The sequence below is a fragment of the Pseudophryne corroboree genome, chromosome 11 (genome assembly GCF_028390025.1).
Source record: "Pseudophryne corroboree isolate aPseCor3 chromosome 11, aPseCor3.hap2, whole genome shotgun sequence".
NCBI classification, from domain to species: domain Eukaryota; kingdom Metazoa; phylum Chordata; class Amphibia; order Anura; family Myobatrachidae; genus Pseudophryne; species Pseudophryne corroboree.
The window spans coordinates 216,445,805-216,471,758 of record NC_086454.1 but is presented as its reverse complement, the minus strand read 5'-3'; the positions used below and the strand labels follow the sequence as shown (position 1 = coordinate 216,471,758).

Sequence of the window (25,954 nt, the reverse complement as noted above, 5' to 3'; positions counted from 1 at the left end):
GCTGTCAGGTATTCTCAGCTTTTAAAGTTTATTTTCTACGTGCAACGGTGGAGATGGAAGACACCTGCTGTCCACAAAAGTGCTATACCCCATAAACAGGTTTGGGATCATAGAAAACACTGTTATATGGGATGTTAGATCCGAGTCCTAGGAGTATACCAGTCACCTGGTAAGGATACCCTGCTAATCTCCCTAGATTCCACAGGGAGTGTACCACAGTGTATCAATCTTTCGACACGTTGACCTTGGCGGTGGATATGAGACAAGATTTTGTGAAGGATGTTGATACTTTATCAGATGCTGCAGGACTATTATGTCCTGGGTGGTGGTAGAGCGGTAAACTGTTTTACGTGCTCATCCATGGAGAATGCTGCATTACTAAAGTGTGTTTAGATGACAGTATGTGCTACTGTAGTTTTGTGCCAACATGATGAAATCCTCTGTAATATTTTGAATCTTCTGAAGCAAAACCTTGTACAGTTGCTTCCCTTGTTTGCCTGCAGATCTCGCTTTCAGAGATAAGATCATTAAGCAATACATGTACTCACAGTGATCTCGTTGTTGAGGTGGATGATATGCATCTTTTGTGAGAGCTCTCCGCTGCCTGGGGCTCAAAGGTGGATTCTGGGGTTCCCCCTGCCCGCTTAGGGCTTTCAGTGTGCCCTCTCCACTCACTGGTAATCAGAGGTCCTGATTCTGCCATTCCCAGTGCAGCTGCCTGCATATTTCCGGCACGTCCTACTCCATTATGTGAAGCTGCTGGCTCGATATCCAGACTATTTGCCTTGTTGTCTGGGGTGCCTGCCGGAGCTGTGTCCCTCTATGACCCCTGTAGCCCGGATGCTGTTCCAGTCCTGCTTACCTTTTTTTTTTCCATTTAAAAATTAACACAATCTCTTAAACTGGAGTTGTGGGGAATTATCAAGTAGGAGATTCCTTTGCAAAACAGTAGTGGACTTGGCTTGACCTTTACATGACAACTAAGTATTGTTACTGTAAGTATAACAGAAAAAAATAAAATTTTCTACCTAAAAAAGCCTAGTTAGACACTGAGATTACATCCAAAAATAACTTCCTCGTGTTAACTTTTAATAAAAATTTATATGTTAACACTTGTACCAACTGTATGTGTCAGTAGAATGGTCCTGCTATGATGAAAAGGGCTAGAGTAGCCACTCTTTTTTCGCATTCCTGCAACTTTACCCTATTCTCACAACATGCAGATCCTAATGATGGCTACTTGATTTTAATGGATCCGTTAAAGAACCCAGTATCTGTTTATGGGGGTTATCAGAGTTGTTAGTAAACCAATAAAGTTAGCAATCGGGCAAAACCATGCTGCACTGCAGGGGGGGGGGGGAGATGTAGCATGTACACTGCAATTTAGATTTCAGTTTGAACACACCACACCCAAATGTGGAGGACTACTGTGAATATATTTTGGGGCCAGAGCTGAGCCTCTGGAGAAAAAAGGGCTAAAACAGTGAGGGAGATATGGGACTAAATGAAGGGGGCACCATCGTTCATTTTCTTCATGTCCTTGATTCTCCACCCCATCATTGTTAATGCAGGCATTTGTACTTTTGTACCCTCTCCTGTCCAACAGATACCTTTTGTCCATGTGATTCATGTGGACATTTATATGTGAAAATATTGCATGCCCTAATGCATATAAATGTATTATGGTTTATGATGTCTAGTTATTGTGTAAATACGTTCAGCCAGGTATGCTATCGCTAGAAACAGGTTTACATGAGGAAACACAGGGCTGTTCTTGTAAATTCTGGATACAAGGGAGGTAATTCAGACCTGATCGCTAGGGGTGCGTATTTTGCATCCCTGGGATCAGGTAGTCGCCGCCTACAGGGGGAGGGGGAATTCGCTGTGCAGGTGTGAGATCGCATGTGCAGGAGACCTGCACAAACAGCAGTTTGTGCAGTCCCTGCACAGCCCAGGACTTAGCCGCTGCGATGATCGGGGCCGGAGCTGACATCACAAATCCTCCCATAAATTGCCGGGTCCCTCCTACGTTTTTTTTAGGACACTCCCTAGAAACGGTCAGTTGCCACCTACAAACACCCTCTTCCTGTCAATCTTCTTGCATTCACCCCGTCGCTGCATGGCACATCCCGTCACTGCGGACCATCGCGCCTGCGCATTGTGGTGCATGCACAGTTCAGACCTGATCGCCTGCTGTGTAAAAAAGCACGGCAGTGATCAGGTCTGAATTTCCCCCAAGATACGTAAAGTTGGCAGTAGCCCTGATTTCAACCCTGCCAAAAAGCAGGTGGCATAATGGGTCAGTTTTCCATCTGGACCTACTGTATCTGTGATAAAAAAAAAACCTGTCTGTTGTGTTTCCATGAAAAGTTTACAGCTGTTAGGAGGCGTCAACGAACAAAGTTTTATCCTAGATCTCCTGACCCTCCACTAAGGCATTTTCTGCTGCGGTGTACACTGGTATTCCACAGGGAATAACATCGGGGTGTAGAGCTGGATCTTGATCCGAGGCACCAACAGGCTAAAGCTTTGACTGTTCCCAGGATGCACTGCACGCCTCCTCCATATCCCCGCCTCCAGGCACTGGAGCTCAGTTTGTAAGTTGGTGCCTGCAGTGTAGGCAGCTAACAGGGAGCTTTTCTAAGAAGAAAGTAGACTTCAAGGGCAGCAGCATAGGCACTAGATGCTATATGTCATACTGTATACTACCGCGCCCTGGTTGCCGGGTACTTACAGTGGAGGCGCTCCAGTTTCCTCAGGCACACATACAGCCGCTGCTCTCCGGGATTGCGTGGCCGCACGATAGGGAGGAGGTAAGAGGGTCCCCCAGACGGGACCAGCTTAAATCGTGATCCTGTCGCAGTTCCCGGAGACAGACCGCGCCGCTGGCGTGGACACTGTGGCTGTGCAGGGACCCCGCCATATCCTACCAGGGCAAGGCGAACAGGTCGGATTTACTCAAATCTGTTTTTCTTTTTCATCCACTAGGGGTCACTGGAGAACTCTCGGGATATGGACGGGGCGTTAGCAGGATAGGCACAATTTAAATTAGTAACTCTCCTCCATGCTCCCATAGTACCTCAGTGTTTTTTCTGTGCTGACCAGGATAGAAGCACACGTGGATTCCTCCACACATTTTGTTCTAATTTTTACTTTATTTTTCATTTTACTTTTACTCAATCCCTTCCCAGCTTAAGAAAGAAGCTTGGGCCTGGGACTGCGGGTGCAGCTCTTAGCTTGTCGGCGCTCAGAGAGGAGCACCGCCATAGACTACAAGCAGCTCAGCTATTTCCAGCTTAGGCTGCAGGAAGGAAGCTGGACGGAGTTTGTGTGCAGAAGCCCCGTCATAGCCCCAACATCACCTCAGGTATTTTATAGTTGCTGGAGATTGGGGCGGTCGGCTCACGCTGCCGCCCCGCCGTGTGTGGGGACTGCTAGCTACTAGAATCCCCAGACCCTGTGCACCTTTTCCGCATCCCGCGCCGCTCCCCAGCTCCCGGCCGCTGTTGCAGAGGGAGATAATGCCACAGCAGCGATCCCCAGCTCATAGCACTCACTAAGGTAGCTCACAGGGGCGAGCAGAGGGGGGAAGACTGCCGGCTCATCCCTCACTCAGACCGCGGACAGCGCTCACTGCTGCCGCGGTCTGTCCCCATTACAGGCAACCCAGCTGCAGGGGGGGGGGGGGGATAATGCCCACAGCAGCAACACTATACAGGCTGCATGGTTTTAACAGGCTGTTAAGCCTATATTAATAAGAGACTGCATTGTTTAACCTGTAACAGGCTGTTAAGCCTATATTAATGGTTTTAAGGGTTATAAATGTACCAGGGGAAAGTATTTATAACCTGGAATGTTGCTAGGTCATACATAGACTGTAAGAACATGTCTGGAGGCCATTTTAACTATACTTCCTGCTTCTTCTCCCAGGAAGTCGCTGTCCTACAACACTCCGCCACTGGATGGAGCAGGGGTGTTACTAGGAATTTGGACGGATCAGGTTTCATATAGTCTGGCCACGTACACTGCACTTCGGCTGTATACACACCTTAGTAACATTTACTGAGTTGTGGGACTTGTCTGTCTTTGTCTATTTGTGTTGTCTGTGTACATAATGAGCAAGGCACCAGCAAAATCAAAAAAGCAGCTTAACTGCAATGTTTGTGCGAGTGTGTTATCTGATGGATCTACCACATGCACATTATGTTTTGTAGATACAGCTACAAATACGATTTCTTCTCCGATTTCATCTCCTGATCCTCAAAGGGCAATACTAGCGGATGTAATGGCTGCGTTACAATCGGAATTGGCCGCTGCTCGACAAGAGCGGGAAACGGCAAGATCTGAGGCTCGTGTGAGACTGCCAGAGATACCAGAAGGGTCTCTGGAACTGTCTCAGTCCTTGCAAAGGTCCAACTCTAGTTCAGGTCACAAAGATAGTTATCATTTGTCTAATAATTTTCCAGTTTCTGCTATGTTGTAGCCTGATGATTCAATGCCAGACCTCACTGCGCAAGATGAACATGAGGAAGGTGAATTGGACCAGCAGTCAGATAGTGAGGATAATTACAGCCCGGGCATTGATAATCTCAGCAGGGCGGTACGTCAGTCTCTGAATTCTTTAGAGACTGAAGAACCTCTTTCAAATGATGAAGTGATATTTGCTAAACGACAGAGATCTCCAATGTGTTTTCTTTTTTCAGAAACTCTTAATAAGCAGTTAATAGAGGCATGGAAGAATCCGAATAAACAGTTTTCTATACCTCCCCGGTTTCTGTTTAGTTACCCGTTATCAGAGTCGGTGACATCTAAATGGGAAAATCCTCCAATGGTGGATTCGTCTGTGTCAAAACTTTCTAAAAAGTTAACCATTCCAGTACCAACTGCTACAACGCTTAAAGACCCGTCAGAGCCTAAACTAAAAGCTATGCTAAAATCAATGTATACAGCAGCAGGGGTACTGCTTAGACCTGGTTTGGTTGTAATTTGGGTAAATAAGGCTATGATTATATGGATAACACCGCTCAGGTCGGCCCTACAAGACGACCACCTTATACTTCTAGCTGATCACATCTGTGAAGCTGCTGAGTATTTATGTACAGCTTCTATGGACGTCTGCCAGGTCAGTTCTCGCCTTTCAGCGTCGCTAGTTACGGCATGCAGAGCACTCTGGCTGCGTTCTTGGCAGGCAGAGGCCAAACGAGGAATAGAAGCGTTACCTTACATTGGCGAGAAGTTGTTTCATCCTGAATTGGACAAATGGATTGCTGAGGCCACGGGGGGAAAGTCTGTTTTCCTACCATTGCCTGCACAGGTACCTAGACGGAAATACTCTGGACCAGCGTTCAAATCCTTAAGACCTCAGCCCTTTCGAGGCCGTGGTAGAGGACGTGGCTTTTTGACACAGACGAATCCACCATTGGAGGATTTTCCCATTTAGATGTCACCGACTCTGGAAACGGGTAACTAAACACCCATCGTCAGGACGCTAAGACCACCGACAAGCCAGTGGCGTGATGGGCTCCCAGCCCATCTCGGATCTTCAGTGGCGGGGGCACGCCTCCAGACGTTCCATTTGGCGTGGTTCCAGACATCCACAGGTGGGTGGATCCGCAATTTAGTGTTAAAAGGTTACAAAGTAGAGTTTGATTGTATCCCACCAATGCGCTTTTTCAAGACAGGACTGCCTGTGTCAGAAGACATGAAGGCAGTTCTGTAGATCGCGATTCAGTCTCTGCTAGATTCAGCAGTTTTGATTCCGGTTCCAGTTCTCCAACAAGGTCAAGGTTATTATTCCAGTTTTTTTGTAGTACCAAAGCCGGATGGCTACGTCAGACCAATATTGAACCTAAAGGGGCTCAATCAGTACGTCAGTTACTACAGATTCAAGATGGAATCCCTGCGGTCAGTAATTGCAGATTTAGAGCCACAGGAATTCATGATTGCGCTGGTTCTCAAGGATGCGTACTTACACATTCCAATTTGGCCACCCCATCAGAGGTACTTAAGGTTTTGCGGTACAGCAAAACCATTATCAATTTCAGGCTCTACCGCTTGGCCTCTCGTCAGCGCCTCGGGTATTCACCAAAGTGATGTCTGTGATGATAGCTCATCTCAGATCCCTGGGAGTGATAATAGTTCTGTACTTGGACGATCTGCTCATCAAAGCTCCGTCTCAAAAGATACTCCTCCAACATGCCTTGCTGACGTACAATGTGCTAGTTCAGCACGGTTGGATTGTCAACGTCAAGAAATCTAATCTGATTCCGTCTCAATTACTTCAATTCCTAGGAATGATTCTCGATACAGTGACTCAAAGAATTTACCTGCCAGAACAGAAGGTACAGAGTATTCGTCATCTGGTACAGTTAGTGCTCAAGCCACGAACAGTCTAGGTACATTTGTGCATTCGACTGTTAGGAAAGATGGTGGCGGCTTTCAAAGCGCTCCAGTTCGGAAGATTTCACTCACGTCCTTTTCAACTGGATGTTCTCGCACAGTGGTCAGGCTCGCATCTGCACATTCACCAGATTGCGCGGTTGTCTCCACGGGCCAGAGTATCACTACTCTGGTGGCTCCAAGTACACAATCTTACCGCAGGGAAAAGGTTCGGCATTTGGAATTGGAGTCTGAGGTTGGGGAGCTGTGATCCAAAATTGTCAGCTTCAGGGTCTCTGGTCAGATCACGAAATATTGCTGTCTATAAATGTCCTGGAACTCAGGGCAATTTACAACGCGTTGCAACAAGCAGTGCACATGCTCCGGTCTCAGACTGTTCAGGTGCAGTCAGACAACGCGACGGCAGTTCCGTACATCAGCAAACAAGGAGGAACAAGAAGCCGCATGGAATCCTCAATTGGGCCGAGCATCACCAGGTGATATTGTCGGCAGTGTTCATTCCAGGAGTGGACAACAGGGAGGCGGATTATTTCAGCCATCGGGATTTTCATCCAGGAGAATGGGCATTAAATCCAGAAGTGTTTCACATGTTGGTTCAGAGGTGGGGTTACCCACAGGTGGGCCTGATAACATCTCGCTAAAATCATCACACACCCCAGTATGTGTCGAGAACACGAGATCCAAAGGCAGTGGCAGTGGCAGTGGATGCTCTCACGATCGAGTGGCCGTACTGCCTCGTGTATCTGTTTCCACCGTTTCCACTGCTTCCTCTGTTGCTAAAGCGGATCAAAAGAGAGTCCACCACAGTCATACTAGTGGCGCCTCATTGGCCACGGAGACCATGGTTCTCAGATCTCTGCGGGCTACTCGCAGACGATCCTTGGCCGCTCCCGCTACACCCGGACCTGTTACAGCAGGTAATTGTGGTCAGAATGTGATCACGGCAGGTGCGCTAGAGAACAGTGTGCAGCCAAACAGTCCCACCCTCAACGGAGGATTCCCTGTCACCTGTTACAGCAGGGTCCGCTCCTTTACCCCGATTTAGCACGGCTGTGTTTTACGGGGTGGCTGTTGAAACCGCCCTCTTAAGAAGAGAGGGCATTATGGAATCTGTTATACCAACCATGTTACGTTCTAGGAAGCCAGTTACAGCAGCTCATTATCACAGAATTTGGCGTGCCTATATAGGTTGGTGTGAAGCTCGGAAGTTTCCGACATCATCTTTCAAGTTATCCCGTCTTCTGCTATTTTTACAGACTGGGTTAGATGGAGGACTTCGTTTATCTACACTCAAGGTGCAGGTTTTGGCCTTGTCAATTTACTTTCAAAGGCGTTTGGCTCTTTTGCCAACTGTACACACCTTCCTGCAAGGTGTCCTCAGAGTACAACCTCCATTTATACCACCTACAGCGCCATGGGACTTGAATCTGGTTTTAAATTTTTTTACAGTCTTCAAATTTTGAACCCTTACAACAAGTGGATGTTAAGTTTCTCACTTTAAAAACAGTTTTTCTGCTAGCCTTAGCTTCAGCAAGGCATGTTTCAGAATTGGGTGCCTTGTCAAGCAAGCCACCATATCTAGTGTTTCATGATGATAGAGCGGAACTTCGGACAAATCCCGCTTTCCTGTGTTCCTGTGTTATCAGAAGGTTCAGGAACTTCTGCTACTTTGGATGTGGTACGCGCACTACGCCTTTATGTAGCCCGAACGTCTACAGTACGTAAAACGGATACATTGTTCGTTCTCTATGATGCTGTCAAAATGGGTTGGCCAGCTTCCAAGCAGACCTTGTCCAGATGGATTAAACTGACCATATGTCAGGCTTATCTTCATGCTAGGCTACAGCCGTCTGCATCAGTTTCAGCTCATTCCACACGTTCTGTGGGAACTTCATGGGCAGCAGGCCGTGGGGCCTCTAGGACGCAGCTTTGCCATGCAGCCACATGGTTGTCAGTGCACACGTTTGTGCGCTTTCACAAGTTTGATACGTTTGCGGCATCAGCATCTAGCTTTGGCCGTCTAGTGTTACAGGTGCCAAACAGTTCTCCCGCCCAAGGGGGAAACTTTGGTACGTCCCAAGAGTACTCCAGTGACCCCTGGTGGATGAAGAAGAAAATAGGATTTTGGTACTTACCAGATAAATCCTTTTCTTTGAATCCACAGGTTGCACTGGACGCCCACCCAGAGCAGTTTTACTTGTTTGTGGTAAGTTCAGTGGATCTTATGGTAACACAGGGGCTGATGTATTAACCTGGAGAAGGCATAAGGAAGTGATAAACCAGTGATATGTGCAAGGTGATAAAGCCACCAGCCAATCAGCTCCAATATGTAAATTAATAGTTAGGATCTGATTGGCTGGTGCCTTTAACACATTGCACATATCACTGGTTTATCACTTCCTTATGCCTTCTCCACGTTAATACATCTGCCCCATTGTCTCACCGACTTGTACAAATTGTACAATTGTGTTCTGAGGAAGCTGCCGATCTGATCTAAAGGCAGAGAAACGCGTAAACCCTTTTATATTTTGTACTACAAGCCGGCATTTTATTTATTGGTTCATATGCCCTGAAAGTGAACCGATACTTGAGGAGGAGCGGCACGGAGAACAACCATTGCCGTACGGCTCACATGCAGTGTGGAGTCCGACACTGCAGGCACAGAGGGAGCTAACCAGGAGACGGCTGCAGGAGGGACAAGTGCTCAAGGCAGCGTCGGTAACCTGGTCCGGAAGTGAGCGGCACTGGGGACATCAATTGCCGTGCGGCTCATGTGCAGCGTGGAGCTCAACACTACGGCACAGAGGAAGCAGCTTATGAGACGGCTGCGGGAGAGACAAGCGCTTGGAGCGACGCCGGCGGCTCATCCTGGAAGCGGCTTATAGTCCAGCATAAAGGACGAGGTGAGCATTTTAACACACACCTCATGTAAATGGAAATATTGGCGTCTAGCTCTCCCATTATTAATTAAACTATCATGCACACAAAGGAAAATTGTGCCCCTCCTGCGGTATAGTGATTAATAGACTGCCTACAGTGTACCGCTTCTGTGGTTCAGTAATTAAGAGACTGCCTTACAGTGAAATTTACTGGGCAAACCAACACTAATTCTGAGTATCATAAAAACCAGCTGTGAATTAAATATACTCACCGGATTTCCAGATATGTCCGCACATAAAGGAACTGCAACCAGCGGACGGGAAGAGTGATTATAATTACTGAGTTGTGTTCACGTGTTCATTATAAGCATCTGGATACGTGTTTACTATAAAGGATACTCTGTAGTGTAGTTCTTTAGATACAGGAATGAATTTGTTTTAAATTGTTTAGTTTTAAGGATTATACAAATCATGAAATGTATCTGATTGTATCTACCGGCCGGTATTAAATATAAATAATTTTATTGCTTTAATAAATTATTAATTATATACATTGTTATACTGTGTATTTATCAACAATATTTTCATATCAGCGCCTCTATCCTTTTTTTCTCCATTCGTGGGGAAAAAATCTTTTTAGTCTCTTCTGTACAGTCTGTCTGCAGCACCGGTGGCACACCAAGACCCACCTTGGGCTGCTTTTTCTAATTTACTGACTACGCAAGTAACAAGACTTACGCCCCCTGTGGGACCTCCTGTGCCATTGCAGCCACATATTGTGCCTGTAATTAATCCACCATGGGCAGATAATCTGTCAACTCAGTTACAGCAATTAAATCAGTCTTTGGTTAAACACAAACCTATCCCTCGCCCTCCTAGGATTAAAGGGTCATCTAAGCGGACCATCTCTTCCTCACAATCCACTCATGTTTCGGATACTTCATCCGATGAGGATGGGGTATATACTTATCCATCAGACACTGATGCATATATACTTATCCATCAGACACTGATGCAGATGCTTCTGATGAGGAATCTACAACACAGGTTAATGTTCCTGACCTATAGGAGGCCATCAAACTGATTCTTCAGTTTGATGATGAAACTGAACCTCTAGTTACGGCTAAGAAACCTGATAAATTCAAACGTCAGAAGGTTGCTAAATTACAGATGGGTCCACAGTTTTCTTGGCTAGTTTGCTGCGCCTAGGCAGAACATGGTTTATTAACATAAACCCTTCATCTGTTGTTCTCAGCTGCAATACAATACAGAGAACAATACAGCAGGGGATTAAGTCCGACTGCCCAGTCTCCGTTAATCCTATTAAAGGTCAAGATAAACATGGACCCATCTGTAGTTTTGCTACATTCTGACCATTAGTTTACATACTTCAGGAATCCTGGGAGTCTCCAGGATAGAAATTCTCCCTGTCTAAAAAGATACTAGCTCGCTATCCCCTCTCTGCTGAGCTAAGTAAGAATTGGGAAACACCACCACAGGTGGACTCACATGTACCTCGTCTTGTGGTGTCTTCTACTCTGCCTGTCACCACCATCACCTCTCTGAAGGAACCGACGGATAAGCGTGTGGATAGTTGCTTGAAATCTATTTATACTCTTCCGGGTGCTGTACATAGACCCACTATAGCAATTTCTTGGGCTGCAAAAGGTAATAAAGCCTAGGTTCAAGCTGTTGCGGCAGAGCTACCTCTGAATTTTTCTGATAATGCCAGACTGTCTTTCGTATATTACCACAGCCTCGCTTTACATTCAGGAGGCGGCCTCTGATGCCAGTGTTTTGGCGGCCTAAGCGTCTACTACGTCTATTCTGGCCCACTGGTTTCTATGGTTGCGGTCTTGGTCGGTGGACCTGGACTCTAAAAAGACCTTGGAGGTGATCCCTTTTAAGGAAGACATACTAGTCGGGGGAGATTTGAACAAGATTGTTGCTGACTTAGCGTTTCCTAAGACTGCATGTCTACCAATTACTAATCCTTCGGCTCCAAAGGCTAAAAGTACCTGCTTTCATTCCTTTCGACCTCCAAGTAAAGCAAAGGGTCAGACGTACCTGAAACAGGCTCGTACTTCCAAAACCTCTAAGGCCAAGCCTAAACGTTCTTGGGCTGCCTGTCAGCCTGCTTCCAAACCAGACAAGCCTGCTGCATGATGGGGCGGGCCTCCCCCTGGGTGACCCCATTGTGGGAGGCGGACTACTGCGGTTCACCCAGGTATGGTTACAGACCACTTCAGACGCCTGGGTAAAGGAAGTCATCACTCACGGATATGCCATCTATTTCGAGAAAATGTCCCCCTCGCCAGTTTTGCTCAACAAACATCCCTTTGGATCCGATAAAAGCAAAAACTCTCCATTTGGTGGTGCAATCTGGCTCAGAGGGGCAGGTGGTACTATTCAACGCTGTTCCTAGTTCCGAAGCCGAATGGATTCTCCTGGCCCATTTTCAACCTCAAGTTTGTGAAGGTATCCAGATTCCATATGGAAATTCTCCGCGCTAATGTTCTGGGTTTGGAGCCCAGGGACTATATGGTATCCCTGGACATACAGGATGCTTACCTACACATACCTATTGCCATGTCACATCAGCGGTATCTGCGGTTTGCTATTGGCAACCTACACTACCTATTCCAGGCCTTGCCTTTTGGACTGACCACATCTCCTCGTATCTTCACAAAGGTCATGGCAGTTATGACAGCCATCCTCCATCTACTAAAAGGGTGCTAATCTGCACAGGATATAATATAGTATTGTTTAATCTTATAGTTTTACAAAACTAACATTAAGCCTCAATAACAATTGGTTCAACAATGAGTTGGTGGTGCTCCCAGAAGATAGTTAAATGAACTATGAAACAGAGATATGACCTTCTATAAGAAAAAAAAGGCCAAAAGCAACTATGTGTCTTTTCCAGGGCACACTTGAAAAGATGATAATATGAAAAATGTATAATTAATTAAAATTACAATTTTATTGGTATACAATTGCTTCCTTCTTTGCTTCCTTCCTGCTTCCTTATTTTTTTAAGTGTATATACATAGTTGCTTTTGGCCTTTTCTTCTTATAGAAGGTCATATCTCTGTTTCATAGGCCATCCTCCGTTGTCAAGGTGTCAGGATCTGCCGTATCTGGACGACTTGCTGATCCTGGCAAACTCCCCAGTGGTTCTCACCCGTCATCTGGAATTGACGGTCCAATTCCTACAAGCCCACGGGTGGCTCATCAATTGGAAGATATCTTAGCTGGTCCCTGCGCAACTTTAGGACAGGATACGATGCTTCCTCTCTCGCCCGAGAGTGTCGATACACTTGACGATGCAAGTACTAGGCCTCATGGTGTTGGCTTTCGACATGGTGCAGTATGCTCAATTTCATTCCCGCCCTCTGCAGAGGTTAATCATTCCCAAGTGGAACGGCCTGCCTCACCAGATCAGATCTCACATGATCTCCTTGACTACCGAGATTCGTCTGTCACTGAGCTGTTGGCTACAGGACCAACAATTGAGCATGGGGTCATCCCTTCTGGTTCTCCATCTGGGTCCTCCTAACGACGGATGCCAGTCTGCGGGGTTGGGGTGCAGTGTTGGAGCAATACTCTCTTCAGGGTCGGTGGACCATGGAGGAATCTCTCCTCCCAACAAATATTCTGGAGTTGCGGGCAGTGTTCAATGCTCTGAAGCTTGCCCTGCCTCTGGTACAGAACAGGCCTGTTCAAGTACAGTCGGACAATGCCACCATGGTGGTGTACATAAATCATCAAGGCGGCACTCGAAGCAGCATGGCAATGTTGGAAGTGTCAAAGATTCTTCAATAGGCGGAATGCCATCTGCCAGCCATATCGGCAGTGCTCATTCCAGGGGTCATTAACTGGGAAGCGGACTTCTTCAGTCGTCAGGACATGCACGCCAGAGAGTGGATCCTTCATCCAGAAGTCTCTCAACTCAGAGTGGACAAGTAGGGCCTATCAGATGTAGACCTGTTGGCGTCTCGACACTATCACAAAGTTCCAGACTTCGGAGCAAGGACAAGGGATCCTCAAGCAGCGTTCGTGGACGCACTGGCAATTCCATGGAACTTTCGGCTGCCATACGTGTTCCCTCCGGTGTCACTCCTGCCCAGGGTAATAAGGACATTCAAGCAAGGAATACTACTTCTAATCGCTCCAGCGTGGCCCAGACGGCATTGGTTCTCAGACTTGCAGGGTCTCTCTATAGAGCATCCTCTTCTACTTCCTCAGCGCCGAAACCTCCTCGTTCAGGGCCGTTGTGTCTACCAGGATTTTGCCCGACTGGCTTTGACAGCGTGGTTCTTGAAGCTTCACTCCTGAGGGCCAAAGGGTTTTCTGAGGCGGTCATTCAAACTATGTTGAAAGCCCGTAAACCAACTTTGGCTCGGATTTATTATAGGGTCTGGAATTCTTATTTCACCTGGTGTGCAGCTAAGAATTATTATGCATACAAGTTCAGTACTGCCAAACTTTTGGCTTTTCTGCAACAGGGCCTGGATTTGGGCCTTCATCTGACTTCACTCAAGGTTCATATTTCAGCCTTGTCAGTGTGGTTTCAGAGAAAATTTGCGTCTCTTCCTGACGTTCATACATTCACTCAGGGTGTTTTACGGATTCAGCCTCCCTATGTTCCCTATGTTTTTTTCTCCATGGGATCTGTCTGTTGTTCTGAATGCCCTACAAGAGTCTCCATTTGAACCTCTTGAGTCTGTGGACCTTAAATGGCTTACGCTTAAGGTCTTATTTTTGCTGGCTATTGCCTCTGCTCAACGGGTTTCAGACTTGGGTGCCTTGTCCTGTAGGTCACCCTTTCTGATTTTTCACCGTGACCATGCTGTTCTTAGAACTCGCCCTGGTTATCTACCTAAGGTGGTGTCGTCTTTCCACCCTAACCAAGAGATTCTGGTTCCAGCCTTTATCTCTCCTGGTCTGTCCACCAAGAGCGGTCTTTGGATGTGGTATGGGCACTCCATATATGTGAAGAGAACCGCCTCTCTTAGGAGATCTGATTCTCTCTTTGCCCTTTTTTCGTTTTCACAAGCGTGGCTGGCCTGCGAATAAGCAGACTTTGGCCAGATGGATTAGAATGGTGATTGTACAAGCTTATGCGCAGACTGGTCTTCCAGCTCCTGCTGCTATCAAGGCCCATTCAATTCGGTCTGTTGGACCTTCTTGGGCTGCCTGCCGTGGCACGTCCCTCGAACAATTGTGCAAAGTGGCTACATGGTTCTCAGTGACCACGTTCATCAGGTTCTATGCCTTTGATACTTCCGCCTCCCAGGATGCTTCCTTGGACGCCAGGCTCTTGTGCTCACTACAGTGCGTCCACTCCCTTGAGGAACTGCTTTAGGACATCCCCGACCAGAATACCAGTGTAGCCCACTGCAGAAAAGGACATTAATGGCATGACTTACCACTGTTAAATCTCTTTCTGCAAGGTACACTGGATTCCACAGGGCGCCCACCCTGACGCACTTAGCTTCTTTGGGTTTGTATGGCATTAGCCGCTGGTACCTTCCCCTGTCGTGAGAATGTGGGTCGATGTGGCTAACTACTATCATCTCTTTTCCCTGCTACTGCTTTGGACTAGTTAACAAAACTGAGCTCCAGTGCCTGGAGGCGGGTATATAGAGGAGTTGGTGTAGTACATCCTGGGAACAGTCAAAGTTTTAGCCTGTTGGTGCCTCTGATCAAGATCCAGCTCTACACCCCGATGTTATTCCCTGTGGAATCCAGTGTACCTCGCAGAAAGATTTATCAATGGTAAGTCTTACCATAAATCTCCTTTTTTGCCACTTCCGAAGGACAAGACTAGACATCTCTCTCTACAGGAATCTATCTCATCCCTTCTGCATTTGAGGGTGATTGATTCAGTACCATCAGGTGCAGGTTTAGGGGTTTATTTCCACTTGTTCTTGTTTCTAAAACTGTACTTGTCTATTTTGACCCATAGTGATACTCATGTCTCTCAATTTGCATCTGCATATCAAGATGGGAGTCACTTCATATGGTCATCAGTTCCATGGATATAATGGATGCATAGCTTCATATCCCATCATTTGTGGTGGCTACTGCCATTACCAATTTAGGGCTCTGCGGGTCTTCACAATGATCATAGCTGTCATGGCAGTGCATTTATGGTCCATGGGAGTGGTGTTCCTTCTGTTCTTGAACTATCTTCTCAATGTGTAGTTGGATACACTTATCACTCATCTACACCTGACAACTGACATGTTTAAATAACATTGAGTGATCAACTTCCTGGAGTCCAGTCTTGTCATATCACAAGCACATGGTCTTCTGATGTCTTCTTTTTGAAACCAAGTGTAAGATTTTCTTGCTAGATTATTATTGAATTATATGTACAAGAGACACACACCTGTGACACATTGGTAGTTTTGACTAATTATCACTGGTCCCTTACTATGCACCCATCTGAACTAAGTAGCTGCCAGATGATTGAAGACATTTGTACTACTCTGGTATTCACAGGATGTAATAAATTGAAATGTTGCTAGACAAAATAGTAGTCCTTATTTTTTTATTACTTGTTATATTATTGTGTGCTCATTATCACCTAGTTGGATGGTTTTAATGAATAAATCTTAATAATTAGTCTAATACATATTGGCACACCCATTGGCGATGGTTTGTTACCTCACCTTTTCATTCAAGAGGTGTGTACACATGGTGAGATTTATCTGTCCAATCTGTCTGGTGAGAACAAAAATCTGGTAATGGATGAGAGCAAATGACAATAGACCATTTGCTCCCAACCACTGGAAAATAGACAATGGTTGTTCAAACAAATAGGTTAAATCAGTTTGTTTGGAAAAATGTGTTAAATCAATAGTTTTAATCCATTTTCCAGTGTTTGGGAGAAAATGGTTGATTGTCATTTGCTCTCATCAATTGCCAGATTTTTGTTCTCACCAGACAGATTGGACAGATAAATCTCACCATGTGTACACGCCTTAAGGCTCGGAAACCAGCTACTACTTACTTTAGGTCCCCATTTCTTATTTTTCATTAAGGTAAGGCTGGATGGGCCTTGCGCACAGAGTCTAATTGGGTTGTTTGCGGTGTTGCTGGCATATATGGGGATTCCAGGCCTCAGTGGGTTGAGTACAAGGATGCAGCGCTTGGACTTGTTTCTATGTGAATTAAGTTACGGTCGGTGATGTATAAATTAATACAGAATGTGTATGTGCTTGACGAATTATTTATGTGCAATATATGTGACAATTGAACAATCAAAATAACACAAAATACATACAGTTATACTGTATGGTGTGATCATCAAGCAAATGAAAAGAATTGTCCATTTCAAGTTCATAAGAGAAATATTGCGTTTAAATTTAAAGTAACAGGATGTGTAATATGTTGTGCCAGTGTTTGTTGAGAATGTTGCGGAGTTGGTTTGCTTGGCGATTGTATTGGGTGATGAAGTAACAGTTTTCAGAGATCTTTTCTTTGTTTGTTTTTTTTGTTTTGTATGACAGTAGTGGTGTTCTATCTATGTTCAATATATTGGTTAATGCGTCTGTTATGGTCTTCTTGTCATAGTGTTTGCCGGTTACCTTTTGTTCTAAACGTTGTCCTTGTAATTTGAAACCATCTATAGTCTAGCAGTTTTGTCTAATAGGCCCTACACACTGGCCAATAAAAGTCAAAGATATGGACGTCACTGCCCCCCTTCCCCCTGCCGCCAGGTCGCCCATTGGCCATATCCACCGTCGGGCAGCTCGGCGGCAGGTCGTTAAATGTGTAGGGCCCTTTAGTCTTTTAAATTGTCTGGATGATATTTTTCTGTGCCAGTCTGAATGGTGTCTGCTTGTAGCTAGTATGAAGTTGTTGACGTATACTGTTGTATGGAATGTTTGTGTGTATTTGGTCATTTTTAATGAAGATGTTCATGTCAAGGAATTCTACCTTGTCTTTGCTGTGGTGTGTTGTGAATTTTAGGTTGTATGGATTGTCAAGTTTGGCGGCGAAGTCAATCAGGGATTCCAGGTCACATCTCCATATGAAGAAGAGGTTGTCTGTATCTAGTCCAGAGGATGAGATTCGCACCAAGTTCAACATTAGACCAGGGGGTAAAAAAAAAAATTAGATTCTACTTCTCATTTATCTAGCACCTTTGTAGAAGATAATACCTGGAATGTGATTGGTTGCTATGGGCAACATCCCATCTTAAATAGAATTCCCATCTTAGTAAATTTACCCCCAGATGTTTTCCCAGTGGCTCATAAAGAGATTCTTGAAACTTGGCACAAGTTACATCCCCATAGTTGTGCCAGTCGTCTGTAAGTAGAAGTTATTTTTGAACCATACGTAATTGTGTATTAGGATGAATCTGATGCTGCGTGTGATGAAGTCTCTTTGTTTAAGTTTTATGTGATGCTGTCTATCCCTTGGTCGAGGTCGATTACTGTATATAGTGATGTGACATCACTAGTCAAAAGCCATAGGTCTGGTTCCCAAGTTACTCCTTGTAGTCTGTTGAGAATGTCTGTCGTGTCCTTGAGGTATGATTGATGGGTTTTAACGTAATGTTGCAAGAAGAGGTCTATATATTGTGATAAATTGGTGGTGAGTGAGTTGATTATGGGTCTGCCGGGTGGGTGGTGGTTGTTTTTATGAATCTTGGGCAAGTTGTAGAAGACTGGGATTACTGGATGTTTGATGTTTATGAATGTGTGTTCTTGTGTATGGCCCTCCAGCATAGATCCCACGCCACCCACCCCCAAAACCATCTCTAACCCACGGAAGATACTGTAATCACCACCTTTGCAAGAACTGATATCTCACTGGAATCCAAACCTGACATTGTTACTTTGAATTTAAACGCAATATTTATCTTATGAACTTGAATTGGACATTTTGTTTGCTTGATGATCACATTATATAACTTTCGTGTTATTTTGATTGTTCAATTGTCACATATATATTGCACCTAAAAATAAAAAATTGTCATGCACATACCTATTGTAACTTAATTCACATAGAAAAAGTCTGAGCGCTGCATAACTAACCATTCTTATTTTTCATTAAGACAGGGCAGTCATGCACCAGATTTTTATTTAAATAATAGAACATTTCATGTCATCTTGGAGATAGTGATTCTTCATGTGACCCAGGACATAAGTTCTGGGGTTCTATCTGTGGCGATTCTCTTGTCTTGATGTTGTCCAAGTTCTCGGGATCTGTGTTGATCTGCTATAATACATAAGATTAATAATCTTTGGTGTCACAAGACTAAGTGATGAGTTATGCACAACACCCAACTGGTCATACGTTGAAAACATTCTTCAGACTTAATGTTTTCGTAGTCAAAGATGCCAGTTTTGGGTGTAAAGTATTGTGCGCAGACATAGCTGAGCATACCCTCCCCTAGAAGCATCTTTGAATGTTCTGATGGTTATGTAGTGTCCCCCAGATTGGGTGACAGAAAAATGAGAATTTCTCTAACGTCCTAGTGGATGCTGGGGACTCCGTAAGGACCATGGGGAATAGACGGGCTCCGCAGGAGACATGGGCACTTTAAGAAAGAATTTATATTCTGGTGTGCTCTGGCTCCTCCCTCTATGTCCCTCCTCCAGACCTCAGTTTGAATCTGTGCCCGGACGAGCTCTCGGGTGCTGTTCAGTGAGCTCTCCTGAGCTTGCTGTAAGAAAGTATTTTGTTAGGTTTTTATTTTCAGGGAGCTCTGCTGGCAACAGACTCCCTGCATCGTGGGACAGAGGGGAGAGTAGCAGCCCTACTCTCTGAAGATAGGTCCTGCTTCTTAGGCTACTGGACACCATTAGCTCCAGAGGGATCGTACACAGGATCTCACCCTCGTCGTCCGATCCCAGAGCCGCGCCGCCGTCCCCCTCGCAGACCCGGAAGACAGCAGCCGGGTGAGCATAAGACTTCGAAATCGGTGGCAGAAGACTCCAGTCTTCACTGAGGCAGCGCACAGCACTGCAGCTGTGCGCCATTGCTCCCACACACACCTCACATACTCCGGTCACTTTAAGGGTGCAGGGCGCAGGGGGGGGCGCCCTGGGCAGCAATTGGGACCTCTTTGGCAAAAGTTTAGCATATATACAGTTGGGCATTGTATATATGTATGAGCCCCCGCAAAAAGTTGTACATTGAAGCGGGACAGAAACCCGCCGCTGAGGGGGCGGGGCTTCTTCCTCAGCACTCACCAGCGCCATTTTTTCTCCACAGCTCCGCTGAGAGGAAGCTCCCCGGGCTCTCCCCTGCAGATACACGGATGAAGAGGGTGAAAAGAGAGGAGGGGGGGCACATAATTAGGCACAAAAATCAATATAAACAGCGGCTACTGGATTAACATTAAGTTACTGTGTTATTCCTGGGTTATATAGCGCTGGGGTGTGTGCTGGCATACTCTCTCTTTCTCTCCAAAGGGCCTTGTGGGGGAACTGTCTTCAAAAAGAGCATTCCCTGTGTGTGTGGTGTGTCGGTACGCTTGTGTCGACATGTTTGACGAGAAAGGCTATGTGGAAACAGAGCGGGAGCAAATAAATGCGGTGTCTCCGCCGACGGCCCCGACACCTGATTGGATGGATATGTGGAAGGTTTTAAATGATAATGTTAATTCCTTGCATAAAAGGTTGGATAAAGCTGAAGCCTTAGGACAGTCAGGGTCTCAGCCCGTGCCTGATCCTATGTCGCAGAGGCCATCAGGGTCTCAGAAGCGCCCACTATCCCAAATTGTTGACACAGATACCGACGTGGATTCTGACTCCAGTGTCGATTACGATGATGGAAAGTTACAGCCTAAATTGGCTAAATCCATCCGTTATATGATTATAGCAATTAAGGATGTGTTGCACATCACAGAGGAAACCCCAGTCCCTGACAAGAGGGTTCATATGTATGGGAGAAAAAGGCAGGTGGTGACCTTTCCCCCTTCACACGAGCTGAATGAGTTATGTGAAAAGTCTTGGGAATCTCCAGATAAAAAACTGCAGTTTTCCAAACGGATGCTTATGGCGTATCCTTTCCCGCCAATGGACAGGTTACGCTGGGAATCCTCCCCTAGGGTGGACAAAGCTTTAACACGCTTATCCAAGAGGGTAGCCCTGCCGTCACGGGATACGGCTACCCTAAAAGATGCTGCGGATGGAAAGCAAGAGGGTACCCTGAAGTCCATTTATACACATTCAGGTACCTTACTGAGGCCAGCGATCGCGTCGGCCTGGGTGTGTAGTGCTGTAGCAGCATGGACGGACACCCTGTCTGAGGAACTTGATACCTTAGACAAGGATACTAAATTAATGACCCTGGGCCATATAAAAGACGCTGTCCTATATATGAGAGATGCTCAAAGAGACATTAGTCTACTGTGTTCTAGAATAAATGCTATGTCGATTTCTGCCAGAAGGGTCCTGTGGACTCGACAATGGACAGGTGATGCCGACTCAAAAAGGGTGAGGAATTGTTTGGGGAGGGTCTCTCGGACCTGGTCTCCACAGCTACTGCTGGAAAGTCAAATTTTATGCCATATGTTTCCTCACAACCTAAGAAAGCACCGTATTACCAAATGCAGTCCTTTCGATCACAGAAAGGCAAGAAAGTCCGAGGTGCGTCCTTTCTTGCCAGGGGCAGGGGCAGAGGAAAGAAGCTGCACAACACAGTTAGTTCCCAGGAACAGAAGTCCTCCCCGGCTTCCACTAAATCCACCGCATGACGCTGGGGCTCCACAGGTGGAGCTAGGCCCGGTGGGGGCGCGTCTCCGAAATTTCAGCCACAAGTGGGTTCACTGCCAGTTGGATCCCTGGGCAATAGATATTGAGTTTCAGGGATACAAGCTGGAATTCGAAGAGATGCCCCCTCACCGATACCTCAAATCAGCCCTGCCAGCTTCCCCCCTCGAGAGGGAAATAGTTTTAACTGCAATTCACAAATTGTATCTTCAACAGGTGGTGTTCAAGGTTCCCCTCCTTCAACAAGGAAGGGGTTATTATTCGACCATGTTTGTAGTACTGAAACCGAATGGTTCGGTCAGACCCATATTGAATTTAAAATCCCTGAACATATACCTGAAACGGTTCACGTTCAAGATGGAATCGCTCAGAGCGGTCATCGCAAGCCTGGAAGTGGGGGATTTTATGGTGTCTCTGGACATAAAGGATGCATACCTTCATGTCCCCATTTATCCACCTCATCAGGCGTACCTCAGATTTGTGGTACAGGATTGTCATTACCAATTTCAGACGTTGCCGTTTGGTCTCTCCAAGGCACCGAGAATATTTACCAAGGTAATGGCGGAAATGATGGTTCTCCTGCGGAAGCAAGGGGTCACAATTATCCCATACTTGGACGATCTCCTCATAAAAGCGAGGTCAAGAGAGCAGTTGCTGATCAGCGTAGCACGCTCTCTGGAAGTGTTACGACAACACGGCTGGATTCTAAATATTCCAAAGTCGCAGTTGATTCCTACGACTCGTCTGCCTTTCCTGGGCATGATTCTGGACACAGACCAGAAAAGGGTTTATCTCCCGATGGAGAAGGCTCAGGAACTCATGACACTGGTCAGAAACCTATTAAAACCAAAACAGGTGTCGGTGCATCACTGCACTCGAGTCCTGGGAAAGATGGTGGCATCATACGAGGCCATTCCCTTCGGCAGGTTCCATGCGAGGACCTTTCAATGGGACTTACTGGACAAATGGTCCAGATCACATCTTCAGATACATTGGTTCCCCCAGGGCCAGGGTGTCTCTCCTGTGGTGGCTGCAGAGTGCTCACCTTCTCGAGGGCCGCAGATTCAGCATTCAGGACTGGGTCCTGGTGACCACGGATGCATGCCTCCGAGGGTGGGGGGCAGTCACACAGGGAAGAAATTTCCAAGGTCTGTGGTCAAGTCAGGAGACTTGCCTTCACATCAACATCCTGGAACTAAGGGCCATATACAACACCCTACGTCAAGCGGAGACCCTTTTTCGTGGCCAACCGGTTCTGATTTAGTCAGACAACATCACCGCTGTGGCTCATGTAAACCGACAAGGCGGCACAAGGAGCAGGGTGGCGATGATGGAAGCCACCAGAATTCTTCGCTGGGCGGAGAATCACGTAAGCGCACTGTCAGCAGTGTTCATTCCGGGAGTGGACAACTGGGAAGCAGACTTCCTCAGCAGGCACGACCTCCACCCGGGAGAGTGGGGACTTCATCAAGAAGTCTTCACGCAAATTGCAAGTCGGTGGGAACTGCCACAGGTGGACATGATGGCATCCCGCTTCAACAAAAAGCTACAGAGGTATTGCGCCAGGTCAAGAGACCCTCAGGCGATAGCTGTCTTTTTAAAATTTAGTATTTTCCCTCAGTTGTTTAAGAGTTCTTTTCATTCAGTGTATAGTTCTGTCTCATTTGGGTTCATGAAAGTTGAAACTGAACTGCTGGTTGTAGAAAGGGAAGCCCACAAACAAGTTTAGTTTGCAGATTGTTTAAGCTCCTGTAAAGCGCCCCCTACTCCCCACGCTTATCCTGTTCCCCACAGTAAGAGTAATGTATTTAAAGGTCCTGTAAGTACCAAAAATATTTTGATTTATAACAATAAAATATTTTAATAAGGTTTAATTAAAAATATAGGAGATATGTATAGTATTAGATTTGTACTTGACACTTATAATCAATCCTATCCTGTTATTGAAATAAATCCGTTATATTTAAATTTAGAAAACAAATAACTAGAAAAGCTTTCCTAACCAAGGCCCTGCCAACTTATTCTCTGTTTCTTGTTTACTTAAAATGTAAAATTCAGGAGTTTAAATCTTTTTATGTGAAGGGATTGAGCAAAAGACAAGGATGCAGCCTCAATATGCAGTGCACCGCGAAATGTCCGGTGTGAGTGAGCTGGCAGTTCCTGTACAACTCTGCTAATGTTGGTCATCTTTTTTGGGGCTGAAAATGCATCTTATTCACATTGCCGTGCACACACAAGCAGTCTCTGCTGATTAAAATGTTATGTGGTATGCCTATATTCTGTGTGCAACTGTGGCTGTATCTGCATACAAAATGGTACTGTACAGTATGTTAATGTTTTCCAGGAAAACAGTCATGGACTGTAACACAGCATTTCATATACAGATAGAGCTGCAGTTGCACACAGAATATAGACATGCCACTTATAATTTTAATCAGCAGAGTGTGCTCCTGCGAAGGTGCCCAGCATTAATAAACATGATCGTGAATAGGCACGACTAAAAGGGCTGTTTAATGTGACTGCAGCAACAAGGAAGGATGACACATCTGTATAGAGAAGAGTTATTGGATTGTTGGAAGTGAAATAGCAATACTGTAAATCAGAACAGGTTGTTATTTATTTACATTGAATCAATATCAGTAAAGCATTGTACATGATTTGAACAATTACACAAATTGACTTCACATGCAGCCGCTCCGATCCAAGCTGTGCCCGCAAGAGGCTTCACTAATTTCTACGACCGAGCACTAATAGAGGCACAATCGCAAGTACTGTGTGGTCGCAGGGTGGGGTGGTGTCGGCAATTAGCATGCTGGGCGGCCTTCTCCTGCAATGGGCGGACCACAGCATGCGAGTCAAAGGATTGCTCTTTCTGCTAAAAAGCAGAATTTGCAATCCTTACTGAATATGGTTCTTATTCCTCTTCCCTAGTGTTTTTTTGTCTCTAGTTTGTGTGTGTGCTAAGTTGCAGGGGATACTGTACCTTCTCTCTAGGCTCCCAGGACACACCATTTTATGGTGCACAACCGAGGCTGTGGTGGTTATCCATCGTTTCAGTTTATTGCCAGCTATGGTAACAAAATAAATTCAAGTATCCTGCTTGCAGAACCGGGAGAACATCTGTGCATGCATGTGCACAGGCAAGCTGTGTCTTAAGGAAAGTTCTACTGCTTGAGAATCATATTTACAGCATCAAGACAGCCTGAGGCTAGTTAAACCTCTAATTAAGAAAGTTCACAGACAGCAGGCTCTCACACTATGCACATGGATACACACACAGATTGGTGCACACACAAAATGCCTTCTCTCTCTCATACTGTACATTACAGCCTGACAGTGGTTGCCTTACAGCAGGTACCCTACTATATCCCATGGCGCAAGCTGGCAAGTGTCAGGGCTGTACCATGTAGCATCACCCCCCCACACACACACACACACACACTTGGTTCAAGACAGGTCTCTACTCTTCTGCCTGCACAGCAGCTTAGCCAAGTTACGTTAGATTAATTTTCTCACCTTACCCTAACTCTAGCTACTCCACTAATTCATAATACAATTCTATAGAATTTATCATTAAACATGTAAGTAATCTGATATTTATATTATTAAAAGAAATTTTATTCTGAAACTTTTTTCACTTTTTCTTCTTAGCTATTTAGAAGAAGCAGTGATGCATCTTGATCACAGTGACCCTGTAACTAGAGATCACATGGGCACCATCATGAATCAAGTGCGGCAGAAGCTGTTCCAGTTCTTACAAGTGGAGCCTCATACCCCCTTACAGAAGCCTGCTCGGCGTCTCATGATAATGCTACAAGGGTTGGTCACCCCAGCTATGAGCTAGACTCAGATTTCAAAGACATGCCTGTCTTTACAGTATTTGTGACCATTTACTAAAGACTTCCCACTGACTATGTAATGAACTGCAAGAATATTCAGAGATGTTACTTTTGTGCCACTAAAGTTTATTTCACCTCCCTGCTTTTTTAGTCATGAAGATTAAATATACTTTGGTTTTTTTCCATTTAATTTTGTCTTTAACCATATGTTATTTTGATATGTTATTTTTTGATTGTCTTCTACAGACCCATGTTATGTGCCTACATTGCAGTAAGGAAATTGTTCCTGTACCTAAGGCAAAAATTAACAAACTCTAAACCTTTTGCTATAGTAGGTACTTGTAATATATACCTTTTGTATAGCTTTAATAGCAGAATTTTAAGATCTAATACTTCCTGTGTGATTCTTTTCCTTCTCTGTAAAAATAGCAATAAAAGCATAGTTTTGTTTTTATGAGACTTGAAAGTCTGATGTGAGTTCTCTCATACAATTATGTGTTCTCCTACATGTATGTCTATGGCAGTGTGTTTTGCAGATCTCTACACAATATTAATTTTGTATAGCCCAGTATTCAGTTATAAAAAGAAATAATATTAACTTAACATCTCAAACAGAAAAAAATCGCTAAATGGCAAAATTTAATAAAAGTGTTATTAGAAAAATAAAATTAAGCTTTATGAATATTTACAGCACGAGTCACTACTTTGGTTTACAATTTGTAAAACACTTTGGTATTTCTTTTAATAAGTAAACATATTTTGCTGTAAATATGTAGTAGGTAAAAATAAAATTCATATTTAAAAGTGGTTTAAGTATAATGGAATTAGTTCATAAAGTATATTGATTAACAGTTTACAAAAAAGTATAATGGAATTAATATATTTTAGTGCACTTTACTTTAGTGAATTACTATTACAACCAGAGCCGGCCTTAACCAATATGATGCCCTAGGCAAGATTTTGGCTGGTGCCCCCTAGCACCACTGCTGGTTCTGCCTCTGACCTTGCACCTCTTTCCCAGCACCATCACCCCTCACCCATAGCAGTCCTTGTACCCCCTATATTTTAAATAGGAACAGTTCGCACATTTGACGCACAG

The 25,954-nt window shown here is 45.1% G+C and overlaps 1 protein-coding gene across 2 annotated transcripts in view; it reads left to right on the top strand.

Annotated features, from left to right (window-relative positions):
• The window catches only part of EDC4 (enhancer of mRNA decapping 4), a 1,121,437-nt gene extending 1,096,123 nt beyond the window's left edge, over nt 1–25,314 (top strand). For both annotated transcript variants that reach the window (XM_063945256.1, XM_063945257.1), the window contains one exon: nt 24,668–25,314. In XM_063945256.1, the coding sequence (XP_063801326.1) occupies nt 24,668–24,860 (193 nt within the window). In that variant the 3' untranslated portion in view covers nt 24,861–25,314. The remainder of the gene's footprint in view (nt 1–24,667) is intronic.
• Nucleotides 25,315–25,954: the final 640 nt, after the last annotated feature.